Source organism: Cyprinus carpio, chromosome A17, assembly GCF_018340385.1.
Source record: "Cyprinus carpio isolate SPL01 chromosome A17, ASM1834038v1, whole genome shotgun sequence".
Lineage (NCBI taxonomy): Eukaryota > Metazoa > Chordata > Actinopteri > Cypriniformes > Cyprinidae > Cyprinus > Cyprinus carpio.
Window position 1 is genome coordinate 17214065 of NC_056588.1, and position 14499 is coordinate 17228563.

At 36.4% G+C, this 14499-nt stretch overlaps 1 protein-coding gene across 1 annotated transcript in view; it reads right to left on the reverse strand.

Moving 5' to 3' along the window:
* Nucleotides 1-418: 418 nt before the first annotated feature.
* The window catches only part of LOC109061121 (dihydropyrimidinase-related protein 5-like), a 14104-nt gene continuing 23 nt past the window's right edge, over nucleotides 419-14499 (reverse strand). The window contains exons 1-13 of the mRNA XM_042774269.1: nucleotides 14366-14499; nucleotides 11419-11687; nucleotides 7129-7287; nucleotides 6692-6871; nucleotides 6307-6375; nucleotides 6085-6129; nucleotides 4958-5033; nucleotides 4670-4826; nucleotides 4448-4589; nucleotides 3665-3807; nucleotides 3352-3559; nucleotides 3115-3283; nucleotides 419-1968 (exon numbers count right to left, since the gene is read on the reverse strand). The exon at nucleotides 14366-14499 is cut by the window's right edge and continues 23 nt beyond it. Of these exons, the coding sequence (XP_042630203.1) occupies nucleotides 1883-1968; nucleotides 3115-3283; nucleotides 3352-3559; nucleotides 3665-3807; nucleotides 4448-4589; nucleotides 4670-4826; nucleotides 4958-5033; nucleotides 6085-6129; nucleotides 6307-6375; nucleotides 6692-6871; nucleotides 7129-7287; nucleotides 11419-11679 (1695 nt within the window). The 5' untranslated portion in view covers nucleotides 11680-11687; nucleotides 14366-14499 and the 3' untranslated portion in view covers nucleotides 419-1882. The remainder of the gene's footprint in view (nucleotides 1969-3114; nucleotides 3284-3351; nucleotides 3560-3664; nucleotides 3808-4447; nucleotides 4590-4669; nucleotides 4827-4957; nucleotides 5034-6084; nucleotides 6130-6306; nucleotides 6376-6691; nucleotides 6872-7128; nucleotides 7288-11418; nucleotides 11688-14365) is intronic.

Sequence of the window (14499 nt, forward strand, 5' to 3'; positions counted from 1 at the left end):
TAGTTAACATGAACTAAGAATGAACAATACTTACAGCATCATCTACAGCATAATTTCAACATTTATTATTAAAAATCAACATTATTGAAATCAAAAGTTGTGCTTGTTAAAATAGTTAATGCACCATGAATTAACATGAACTAACATTGAACGACTATTTTCATTAACTAACATTAACAAAGATTAATACACTAATAAATACTGTTCATGGTTCGTTCATGTTAGTTAATACATTAACTAACAATAACATATATATATATATATATATATATATATATATATATATATATATATATATATATATATATATATATATATATATAATGTATGTTAATTACTAATGAATTATAGGTATTTAATAATGTGTGTTTGGTAAACATAAATATTCAGTGTTGCATTTTAATAATACATGTGAACATGAGGTTGAAGGGGGTTTATTTGCACTTTTTCATGAGATAAACATAATACGTTAATACATACAACTGTAGTGCATACATAGCTCATATTAAAAAAAATTGAAAAGCATACTGAAAATCCTGAATAAAAAAATACATGAATATTCAGCACCAACAGAAATGTTCTTGCCATTCTACTGCTTGTGTCACCGGGACGTTGAGTTGTACAGCTAAAGCTACTGTGTTTCCAATGGTCTCTACAGAAGGTTTTCAAGTACTTAGTTAGACATACATGTAGAAAAAGAACACATGCCTCAGTCAGCTGTCTGCTGTCTTTTAACAGGGTTGGTTAGTGTTGATCAGAAGTGAAGCAGAATTCTTCTGACTTGTTTTGGAACATGCAGATCAATAGTCACTAATGCACAGTGTTACAGTTCAGTGAACAACTGATAGAATTCAACTTTCACTACTGTTCAGCTAACTGTTAACTCTAGAATAAACATAGAGCTACAATGCAAAATGATGCTATTGTTATGAATAATAACTTGTAAGTGTCCGTTACAGTAACAGGGAATGTAGACTTATCAGATAAAAAAATCTGGTCAGTTAAAAATGAGAGATCAATACATTTTTGGATTAGTTACACAACTAAATTTGATATGTAACAGTTATTCTTCTTAATTCACATTTTAGAAGGTCAGGTATGTGTGCTTATAAATGACATCTGTAAAAACTAGAAATATGAAACCAATATCTTGTATTGTCTTTGAATTATAAGTGTCAAAAATAAGATATAAATATTAATACCTCAATGCAAAGCAAAAATGGGTTTGATCCTGCTGTCAGAAAGTGTTGGTAATTGGTCGCTGTAAGAGTTGTAAGTGTAGAGAGGCAGAGTGCTAATGTAAGGAAGTGTAACTCCAGAGATAAACACTGAGGTAAATGTATAGTCATCTGCCAACACATTAAAACATATTAAATAACTTTACAATGATTCACATTTTCAAGCCATGACCAAATACACAAACTATTAACATTCCCATTCTTAAACAACTCTCCAGTCGCTATCTTTAAAATTGTTTAAATGGCAGCTTACATAAAACATACTGTTGTTAATGTGGTAACAAAAAAAATTAGTAAAAGGGTCTGTCATTTATTTAGCACTGCAACAGTGTTGCATTTGCATTTGAACACAACTTTCACTATTTCATTTGACTGAATATGAAGAACCAAACACCCTGCAACATTTTGGATTCCCCAATCTCCTACAAGCATTTCAAACATATACCTTGTTTTCCAGTTTCCACACAAATATATTTTTTTTCCCTCATACACACACACACACACACACATATATATATATATATATAAAAACACAGGAGTTTTCTTGCAAGTGCTTAAAATGAAATAATTTTCATCAGGTGTGAGGTTGTCAAAAATGTAGGTGTTTACTGTAGTTTCAGACTTCTGTGAGTGTTGAGCCGAAGTTACCAGATTCCACTAGAACGACCACCAGGTGGAGCTAGAATCCTTGCGGAAGCTCTCTTTGGAACATTGTCATCAATTTGGGCCCCTATCAAAAAAAAAAAAGATTGTTGAGCTCCACAGGCTACTGTAATTGTAATTAAATATATTTACAAAGTTTATAAATTCATATATTATTGTTTATATTATCTATTCTACACATTATGAATATATATATATATATATATATATATGTGTGTGTGTGTGTGTGTGTGTGTGTGTGTGTGTGTGTGTGTGTGTGTGTGTGTGTGTGTGTGTGTGTGTGTGTGTGTGTGTGACCCTGGACCACAAAAGCAGTCTTAAGTGTCAATTTTTAGAAATTGAGATTTATACATCATCTGAGAGCTGAATAAATAAGCCTTCCATTGATGTATGGTTTATTAGGATCGGACAATATTTGGTTGAGATACAACTATTTGAAAATCTGGAATCTGAGAGTGTAAAAAAAATCGAAATACTGAGAAAATGGCCTTTAAAATTGTCCAAATTAATTCTTAGCTATGCATATTACTGATCAAAAATTAAGTTTAATATATTTACAGTAGGAAATTTACAAAATATCTTCATGGAACCTTAATTCCTTTACTTAATATCCTAATGATTTTTTTTTTGAATGAAAGATAAATAATTTTTTTTGATAAAATGTTTTTTTGGCTATTGCTAAAAGTTTACCCAAGCGACTTAAGACTGGTTTTGTGGTGCAGGGTCACATATAGTATAAATAAAAATGTCTGTAATTTATTTCACATTCACATTAATATATTATTTTTTAAATATAATTAAATATGATTTACAGTTTTATAAAATCATACATCACATATATTCTCATTTCTGTCTGTAAGGTAATGCAAGTAATTCTTTCACTATTTCTTTTACTGAATTCTTAATCAAAACATATCTATGTAATTGTAGAAAATGAATTGAAACATAATAAAAAAATGTAATTAAATAAACATTATGTCCAGATAGAATGAAAAATGACATGTTTTTGTAATACAAAAATAAAAAATTCAGGGAAAATGCCAGTGAAAAATGTTTTTACAGAAATTGTACTGGCCTTAAAAATCGGCTTCATTTCCTTATATGCAAATATTTTCTTTATGCAAATATACTTACATTATTTATTTGATTTGATTTTAGCATCAAGTATGAACTGCACAGTTTCTTCAGTTTGATTTAATGCAGACTACTGTACCAGACAAACTAAAGCTGGACTCATGTAGGTCTCTCATTCCTCCGTGGCGCGTGCAGGGTCGTGGGTTCATGTCCCCATCTGAAGGGCCCACTTCCTTCTTCCCTGAATTCTGCACTGCAGCTACGTCTCCAGTGTAGGGCGCACGCTCCACCCCCTTGAGTGCTTGACACTGAGAGAAGAGGGTCACAAACAAACAGTACGCAGTCATAAAAACATGATATAATGGAGTGAGAGTACCTTCTCCCTCTGGACCATTTTCTTGTACAGGTAGTCTGGGAAGGTTCGGAGAGGGTAGAACTTTCCTGAGCCCTCAGCACAGGTGAAGATGCCGTTTTCATAGACCACGCGACCACGGCTAACGGTTACCAGGGGGACGCCATGACAGCGTAGGTTCTCGTACAGATTTACATCACCACCCTGCCACTGAGTGGTCACAGAGATGGTCCTACAGACACACAAAACCATGTAAAAACGTGTCATTTCATTTTGCAATACTTGGTATATGAAATATTTTTTTAATTCTCAGTTGATCTGAATTTATTTTGGATACCTTGTTGATTCAGGATCCCAGACGACCACATCAGCATCGGCTCCAGGGATGATCCTGCCCTTCCTGGGGTAAAGGTTGTAGATCTTTGCAGCATTGGAGCTTGTGACAGCAACAAACCGATTCTCATCCATCTTGCCTCCAACCTGTTAAGAAATATAGATAGAATGAGCTAAAAAAATATTTTCCCTTGATGCATCTGTCATTTCCTGTCCTCTCCATAATTTTTTTGTCTTGTGCAACATAACTGTCTATAATATGAATGTTATAATAATATTAATACAATATTGTTATATAATTTATAACTTATTATATATTATTTATATACACTACCATTCAAAGGTTGGGGGTCAGAAAGTTTTTTTTTTTAAAAGAACAAATAAAGACATTTGTTACAAAATAAATATTCAAATAAATGCTGTTCTTTTGAACCTTCTATTCATCAAAGAATCCTGAAAAAAAAAGATTAAGCAGCAAAAAAAAAAAAAAAAATAAAATGTATTTCTTATCAAAATGTATGTAAAGTTAATCATTACAGCAGACTAATTAGGTGAAAGTCAGGTAATAAATGAACATTAATGATATTCATTAATATTCACCCCTGGTTGGTGTTCATTTGTTTACATTTATGCAAAGTGTTTAATGGAATTCCTTCAGGTATTTTAGCTGCAGGATCAAAACTTGTATTAAAAAAATCATCAACTTTCACAAGTACTGGCTATAAAAACATTGATACTGTGATGATTCTAGCCAGCAGTGTGGCTTCTGTGATTAACTGAAACATACCACTCCCCGCTCCCAAATAACGCTCATGCGGTCCTGCACCCCGGGAACACCGTGAGGGATTTTGGTGAAGTCGTCTTTGCCCACCGCCTTCTGTTTAGTGGTGAAGGGTCGGTGGTCCGATGTCACGACGTTCAGAGTGTCACTACATCACAGTGATAATACTTTTAGGTGACTATACAGGTATATGATTAAATGAAACTACTACATTGTGAATCGGCTTACTTTCCCAGAAGGCTGAGCAGGTAATTGGGTGTGTTAGGGTCAAGTCTGAGTGGTGGCACAGTGACGAAAGCAGCTGCGTGGGCCCAGTCCTGGTGGTAGTACTGCAGCCCGTTTAAGACAGCATGAGCAGTGGTGGTCTCTCCATGCACCACTTTCCCTGTCAACCAATCATGGTTCAGTATTCAGAGTCACTTTATCTTATTTACTGGTGAATAGTGAGGTGTCATATCTTAAATTAAAATGGTGCGACTGTGAATTGGCTTTTGAGTGTCATTGCCTGTCTCTTACCCTGCATTTTAGCGGATGCTAAAACATCCCCTGCTGACATGCTGGACACATTCACGAGATATATGGGACAGTGGGCCTAAGAGACAAAAAACATTCATTCTGATCACATTTAAAGTCAATTAATCGGTAACTCATATGTATGTTTCAAAACTGTCATTCATCGCATAGTAACGCTGGGTCAACATGTCACTCATGCTGCTATCTTGACATTCTGTTTATACTGCATGTGCAAAATACAGTATGTACATATACTTCAGCTGTGAAATAACAGTATAGGAAGTGACTCAAAGTACTCTTTTTGTTTAGAAGTTTGGGATTTTTTTTTTTTGAATAAATGAATACTTATTTTCAGCAAAGACGCATTAAATTGATCAAAAGTGACCGTCAAGACATTTTGTAAATGTTGCAAAAAATTTATATTTCAAACAAATGCTGTTCTTTTGAACTTTCTATCTGAGAATCCTAAAAAAAAAATAGTTTCCACAAAAATACTAAGCAGCATGACTATTTTCAGCATAATAAGATTTAATAATAAAGATTTTTTTAATGTTGTTGAAAGAAGTCTCTAATGCTAAGGCTGCCTTTATTTGTTCAAAAATACAATGAAAACAGTAATATTGTGAAATATTTAAATAAACTTAAAATAACTGTTTTCTGTTTTAATAAATATTTTAATCCTGTGATGCAAATAGGAATTTTCAGCATCATTACTCCAGTCTTCAGTGTCACATGAAATCATCCTAATATGCTGATTTGCTGTAAAAAATGCTATGCTATTTAACACTTACGCATTTACTGGCATTATTTCAGTCTGGAAAACGTCTCTGATTGTTAAGATTTCTGACTGGCTGAAATGTGCAGACTGGCCTACTGACTTTTTGCTGTTTGCAACATCTACAGCGCTGTAGGAAAACTGTCATATTACTGAATTAGAGCAGATCTGTGTTTGCATTACCCATGTGTTTTAATTCTGAAATACAGAATCTTTGTTATATTTAACACTAAAAGCTCATGTGTAGAACTACTGATACAACAACTTGCTTAGAAAGGGCCCAATTGTCATCACATGTCTATGTTAGCATTACAAAATTAGATAATACACCGACACTCCTGTACATCAAACTCACTCTGTTAGCGATGGTAATGGCTCGGTGGATGGCCTCTGCTTCCAGCTGCACATGGAAAAATCCCAATGTCATCAGTGAAAACTAACGGTGAACAGACATCTAAGAGTATTAATATGGAGACGGAAAAGACTAGGAGCTGCAGAGAGTGCCAATGTGACTAATATCTTAAAAGAAAACAATTTAATGGCCACACAAATCACATGATTTGAATGATTACTTTACCTCTTCAGGTCTGCTTATCTCAATGCCCTCTGGTCCAATAATACCCAGATCCAACGCTTCTCTGGCACCCTAGTGTGGTCGAATAAAAACATGCTATAACATGATAAATAACAACTATGCAGGAAGAAAGACAGGATCCTACCTAGACAGCATTTTAAGTCACTGTCACAGCATTATGCCAACATTACTCATAATTTCGGCCAAAATAAAAGCAGCATCACATACACTAGTAAGTAAGGTCGGTAATTTCACATAACACTGATAATTATTGATAAAAGTGAATAGTGCTACTTATAATGTGTGAAGCTGCTGTCTGTATACAACTCACTAGGTTTTGGAGGAAAACTTGTTCATTATGGTTTTGCACCAGTTCCCTGATTTATACCTCCGCAACCAGCTCTCCATTCTCCGCATGGACGCGGGCCACAGCACCGATGTCCTTACAGTTCTGCAGGGCCTGAAACAGCTCGCTGTCCCTCAGCATGTACATGTCCTTATATGCCATGAACATCTGGAAGGAGTTCACGCCTCTTTCCCGCACCAGTGTCTCCATTTGAGCCCTAACCTGTGATGGTCAAGTCACCTTTATAGCGCTTTATACAATACATATTGTCAAAGCAATGATAAGCATCAATAGCAAACAGCAAGAATAGCAATAGCAAATAGCAAATCAATTACAACTATGGTGACAGTTAAGATTATGCTGTAAAGCAGCTCTATGTTATAGTACAACTATAAATTCAACAAAAAAATTTTCAGCACATTTTTCCTGTTCCTGTAATTATAGAAAATTTACATACTCTGCAAACATAGACTTCATACCGTTGGTCCCCACCAGGTCACTCCCACATGAAGAGCGTAGTCACAGCAGGCCTTGGCATCAGCGTGGGAGCGGCACTTTTCATAAGCGTCCAGCAATGATTCGTTCTTTTCTGGCAGCACATGACCAATCACCATAGTGGTGCCTCCAGCCAGAGCAGCCTGAAAGAAAACAAACAACAGGCCGACTGCTGCGGGATCCATACAGAATCATCTCCAATCTCTCGGTTTAATGGGCTGATAACAACATAACAGCGACATGTTCACAAAAGCTTTTCATGAAATGAAACGTTACATAACAGCACTCAGAAAACATTAATCAATGTTAAATTAGACCTGTATTTGAGAACTGTAATCAAATGTATTCTGAATAGTTGCTAAGCCACTGCTGCATGGTTACTAGGGTGTTCTGGGTGGTTGTTTATGGGCATTTATTTGCATTTACATTTAGTAGACTCTTTTATCCAAAGCGACTTATATACTGTTCTGTTCTTTATTATGGTGGTTATTAGGTCATTGCTGTGGTGTTTTAGTGGTTGCTAGGGTGCTCTCAGTGTTGCTAGGGTGTGCTGGTGGTTGCTAAGGAAATGCTAGGCTGTTGTAAGGTGTTCAGCTGGTTGCTAAGGCAAAACTTGGCTGTTTGGATGCCTTGGTAATTTCTTAAGGCCCTGATATACTTCAAACGAAATTGAAGAACGAACTGATATGACGTCATTTCGAACAAAATAAGGCCGAAACGAAATTCGTTTTGAGTTCGTTTCGGCAGTTCGAAACACATCGACCAAAGCGAACTTTCTGGGGGAGTTCGTTTTGGCTCCTAAACACCTTTGAGTTTCCATTGGTCCGTGGCAGTTACCGATCAGTGAGTGTGTTCTGAAACTCCTCCTTCTTTGACGTGCAATTTTTTTTTTCCTTGTTCGTTTCTCATTCAACAGAGGTCAGGCAAGAGAAAACAATATCTCTGTCCTAGTCATTAGCAACATGAATACACTGGAGTGTCGAATAGCTGAGCTGGCACAAATATATCTGCACCTGTACGATCGCTCGAGGATAGACTTGAAAGATTCAGAGAAAATATTTAATTCTTAGAAAGAAATTGCAACAAAGCTTGGTGTCGAGACCCAGAGTTATGCAAAAAGCAACGCAGAGAAACATACTAAACAAGTTTTCCAAAGCCATGAAAAGAATGAAAGGAAAGAGTAAAGATATAAGGTAGCAAGTACCAAATACATGTGTTTCAAATAAATGTTACAAGTCATGTCGCAAGTCATGTTTACATTGATCTACACCCCACCTCCAGTAGCGCAGGGGCGTTGGAAAGTTCGTTTTTGTATTGAAATTGAAACACTAAAACAGTATACAATTGCTCAGCCTTTTCGAAGTTCTTTTTTTGCCCCATAAAACGAAGAACGCAAAAAATGAACTTTGCTAATCATTAACTTTGTTTGAAGTATACCGGGGCCTTAAGGCATTGCTAGGGTGTTGTGGATGGCAGTGAGGGTGTTTCTAGGATGTTTTGGTGGTTACTAGCTAATTTCTGGGGAGTTTTGGTGGTTTTTGGTGAATTACTTTGCTTGTTTATTGTTGGGCTTTTTTGATTTGTACTGCTGGTTGATAGGTAGTATGTTGTATGTTTTGTTGCTAGGTGTTTATATGATGTTAGGCTGTTTCAGGGTGTTCTAGAGGTTGTTAGGGTGTTGTGTTTGTTTCTAGGGTGTTCTGGCTGTTTTTCTACATCATTACAGCCATTACTATGGTGTTCTGGTGATTGTTGTGATGCTCTGATTGTTGCTAGGGAATTGCAAGGCTGTTTTTAAGGAGTTCTGGTGGTTGCCAGGATGTTCTGATATTTTCTAGGTCCTTGCTAGGGTGTTCTGGTGGTTGCTAGGATGCTCTGATTGTTGGTACAATAAGGTGTTCACATGGTTTCTAGGGCATTATGGGCATTAATAGGGTGTTCTGGTAGTTGGCGATATGCTCTGATTGTTGTTATGGAATTGCAAGGGTGTTTTTAAAGTGTTCTGCTGGTTGGTAGGATTTTTGATAATTTCTAGGTTATTGCTAATTATTTTAATCTGGTGGTTGCCAGGGCATTGCTAGGCCGATGTTAGGGTTTTCTGGTGGTTGCTGGAATTGTTGCTGGGTAAAGGATTCTTTGCAAGGGTAATCTGGTGGGAAGTTCTGATCATTTCTAGAGCATTGTAAAGGTGTCCTGATGGTTGTTAGGGAGTTCTATAAGTCTATAGGAGTTTTTTGGCTGTTTCAAGTCTTTAGCAAAGACAGTGTTGGTTATCCACCAAAACATTATACAATAATAATATGAATTGCTCATAATGGCTTAGCTAACTCCATTAATATCGCACAATATCTGAGCATAATGTTTTACAGAAAAATACACAATCAGTAGAAGGCCTTTTTTCAGTAGAAGGAAACAATGATTCAGTAATTCAACCACAAAAATGGTCCTCTTTAAAAGCATCTCTCAGCTGACACAATCCGGGCAGCCACACCTACTGAAGGGGCGTGTATTTGTGCACCATTGTCTTCCAGCACAATGGCAGGAGTGAAAGGCTTTTGCAGCAGTCTTTGCAGCAGTGCTCCCGTATCTATGGAAACAGAATCTGATCTCCATTTGTCTCTGTGCCTGGCGAGTCTCATGCCGGTAGCAGGGAGGAGGGGGGAAGAGAATGCCACTTGTGTTGCCAAGGCAAACAAAAACATCACAACTCTACAACAACTCTTTATTTGTCATCTCAAAGCCCCCAGAACTCTCGGAATAAAAGCGTGTATGTATTTGTGAGGGTGAATCGTGCCCTGCGGTTGATGGAACAGACTGTGAGTGAGTGAGCAATGCTCACTCTCGCATCTCAGTGTTTGCTAAGTGACCCGTGGGATTTATTTATGCAGGGCTGCTGAAGCGAGTGCATCTCTGCTTTTGAACTATTTATAAAACAAGAACAAATGAATGTGACATTAAATGGGTGCTACTTCACACATCATTTTAGTTTAGATCTTCCACTGTATAAAAACGCTTACCCTATCTGAAATAAGAAAAAAATCTCATATTGCAAAACATACATTCATATAATGCAAAAAAATATATACAGTATATACATTTTTGAAAAACTGATTTAGAGTATAATACTCTATGTAGTTATTTCTTAATTGATAGTTATTTGTGGGTGGATTTATTTATTTGTTTTTTGTTAGATAGAAGACTGGCAGATGGTGGGAGCCACCCACGGAGTAGGGTATCCGAAGTCAAAAAATCAATGTTTGCTTCTACTTTTTCTCCGTATACCCCAACTCGAACCACTTTATTTAATTTTAGTAGTAGGGCTGCACGATATATCGAAGTTATCGAAATATCGCACATGTAAATATCGCAATATGCGTATGCAACGGCATGTCGCATATTAATATTTTTAGTTATGGGTTTCTTCAATCAAAATGTTGCAAAAGGACAAAGTTTTAGGTCGAAGCATATAGCAGAGAATTGCTTGATGTTAAAAAGAGTTATTAAGTGCAATAAGTTGCAGAAGACAACTCCTTGCCATCTCGTCTTGCTGTCTGACACACGGGAAGTGCACGCACAAAAGCCGCATCTTGGACAGCCTGTGATCTCAAAGCGCGCACACACACACACAGAGACGTGTTTCTGACCCTGCGAACACTGAGTTGATTCGTCTTTCGCATCTCCTTATGTTTGAACAGACAAATACACACAGAATTATTTCAAGATACCCGTCTCGACAATCATTCTCGTAAACGCAGTCAGTTATGTTTTAAATGAATGTAAACAGCTGAGAAAGATCAGATGTATATCATTATACTTGAAAACTGCAAGTGAACACACCGGCACGCAGAGGGTTAAAGAAGCTGCATTCGAAGATAAATTTAGATTTCAAGTTCAATATTGATTTTAGAACTGTTATTAGTACCTTATAAGTAACTGTAATTAAATGACCTAAAATTGAACAGGAATTTCTTACTTTACTTTTACAGTGGATGAGTAATTTAATTACAGTAACGCATTATACCCAACACTGTTTCCAAGCGAAAAGGGGTGTTTAAAAGAAACAAACACATGGGTGGGACATGATTTTATCCACAGGGAATTGCATGGATTTTTAAAAGACAAGGTTGTTGGAGGGAAGGGATTGAAAAATTGATTCTTGATGATGAAGCAACACAAATGTTTTTTTTTTTTTTGTAATAACATGCACTGATGAACAATTCTCAATAAGACCAATAACATGTGAGTCAATTGTGAGTTCATGCTGGCTTTCATACCTTGGTGCCGCTGTAGAAGTCATCCGCGGTGCTGGCGTTCATGAAGCTCTCGTTCAGGTGAACACTGGTGTCTATGCCCCCTGGAAGCACCAGCTTTCCTGTAGCATCGATAACCTTGGCACCACCTGGGATCATCAGCTCCTTGCCCACTTGCTGGATAATCCCGTTCTCGATGTACACATCTGCTTCTTGTGTGAAGTCATCATTCACCACTTTACCTCCTTTTATGAGAATGCGTACCGTTGCTGAGCTGGTAGACATGGTTTAGCCTAAAAAAATAATAATAATAAATCAAAAGACAAAGTGTTGATGTGTATTATATAACCCTACAGGGTCTTTATAACTCATTCAGTCATTTTTCATATACTAATAATTAATACTTTTATTCAGCAAGGATGCATTAAATTGGTTAAAAAGGACAGTAAAGGTTTTTTCAAATAAATGTTGTTCTTTTGAACTTTCTATTCAGCGACAATTCCTAAAACAAATTTATTATGGTTTCCACAAAAATATTAAGCAGCACAACAGCTTTCAACATTGACAATAATAAGAAATTAATCTTGAGCACTGATTCAGTATATTAGAATGGTTTCTGAAGGATCAAATTCAGCTTGGCCATCACAGAAGTAAATTATATTTTAAAATATATTCAATAGGGCATAGCTATTTCACAATATTACTGTTTTTACTGTAAAATTCGATTAAAAAATTATCAAATAACCGTAGCTTATTTATTCATTTTTAATTTAGTTAACTACAGAAATTTCCAGAAATATTGAGATTATACTGATCCTTCCAGGTTTTCCATGACCATGGGAAGTGGGAACCCTGTTTATACAATAATATACAAACCATACTTTTGGAATGATATCACATATCTTAACGGAGAGCTTGCAGCAAACCATTTTTCCACATTTGGGCTAAGGAAACCAACTATATCCTTACTTGACATCCAAACAGGATCAATCATTCATATCAACAGCACAAATGTTCAACAGCTTTAGTTTAAAGAGGTTTCAAAGCATTACACCATTCTAGAATCTCTCTCTAGCGGGTAAACGGACACCAACATGTGTGATTATCATCAGCTTGGCATGATTAGTCACATTATCGACTCTTTAGCCTGTAACATGGTAATTACATGTGAACATGTTAATTATACATGACACATAAAAGGAATTTACAACAGCACTGCAACAAATGTCCCAGTAATGTAACAAAACCTCAACATCCAACACACTACAGAAACAGGGTGTTTAAATCATATTAAATGCTCAACAATGATCAGAGCAATTCTGACCTAGATTTTCAGGCGTTGCATGTGCAGGGATGTGGGATTGTTAGCAGGAAATATATGTAGGCTAGCAGCTGTTGCTGCACATTCCCTGCAGCAGCGCACTTCCTTATGATCTAATCCCAAGTGAAAGCGTATATGCGAGTCTACGGTGCAAAGTGAGTCAGGGGCAGGTGGGTGCGGCATCTTCACAGTACGGCGCTGCCTAGGGTTCCCCCCACCTCCTGTTCTGAGCCCTGATGGTGAATGGCGTGTGTGTATGTGTGCAACTACTATGGAGCTGGAGAATAAGGGTGTGTCCTCGGACATCCTACTATAAAAAGAAACAGTACGGTGCATGAGCTACATCTGTCCTGTCCTCACAACACAGCCCGAAGAAAAATTATTGGAGCATTTGATCCTCGTCATGACTCATGGAGGCCTTCCTCAAGAATGACCCACTTTTGAACCATGCCATATTCCATGAGATCCAGATGGCACTCTTCTGGGTAGCATGAAGTACATGAAAACTTCTGATCTGTTTTGTGGAAACAACTTCTATTCAATAAAACAGGACATGCCATTTAGTGCAACTTGAACTATTAGAGCAAAAAGAATCAGTGCAATGAACGGAATATATATATATATATATATATATAATTGAAAATATTATTTTAAATTGTGTAAATAATATTTAAAATTGTATACTGTATTACACAATAAATATGATATAAAACCATATTAAAATTATTTTATATTATATTAAAATGTTAATTTTGGTAATGGGGAAAATAAATTGAATGGAAAGACAAAGAATCGGTGCAATATATGTAATATACATAATTTAAAATATTATTTTAAATTGCATAAAAAAAGATTTTAAATGGTATAATGCATTCCACAAACTAAATTTAAAATATTTAAAATTTTATTTTAGAATACATTATATTATTTACATTTTTATGCTGATATGTTCATTGCAGTAAAATGAAAGGAAGGAAATTTAACATATATGTATTATTAACATTATACCGTATTAACCTAAGCTAGAATGTTTAAATACTAATAGTTTGCAAAGCATGCATGCAGTCACGTGTAAACATGACTACAAGAGGTATTTTATGACCATGTACACATGCACATGTGTGCAGTGCAGTGCATCAGTGAGGTCTGCTGATATGTAGTTTGCATGCACAAGGCTTCATTTAGAGGTTGATGATGGTAGACTCATCCCTTCTGGACCATATCGAGGGTGTCACACAAAGAGGGCGACCAAGCTCTTACTCTAAACACAATCAACACGCCTCAACGTTGGATTTGCAAAATGTATAAGGATATTACAACGGCTTCATAACGGAAATATCAGCTGTCGGGCGTGCGCTCGAGTTTAATCGTGTTTATTGCTGGTGTGCTCGAGCTGTTTGTGGATATACGACATCCACGTTGATCGACTAGATTATTAAATATCGTTCAATCTTTAGTTAAACAATTACCAGATCACATTAGGAATGATATAAGGGAAACACGACACGAGACACAAGACTGGGAGATTCTTTCCATACCACAAAATTACACGATTCCGAGCCAAGCAATTATATCTCTGTGCTAGTCCGTGAAGAGTTTCTTACAATAACTTACAAATGAATGCAAAATAGCGAGATATAGCACACTTACTTCCTTTGTTTATAGCCTTAAAAAGCGGTTTTCCTTCACTTTCAGCTGTGGTGAACAATAAAGCCTGTATACGGTCAGGCAGACACACAGGCAGATGCTTCGGTTGGTCCAGCCCGGTAACCTTGCAGCAGCAT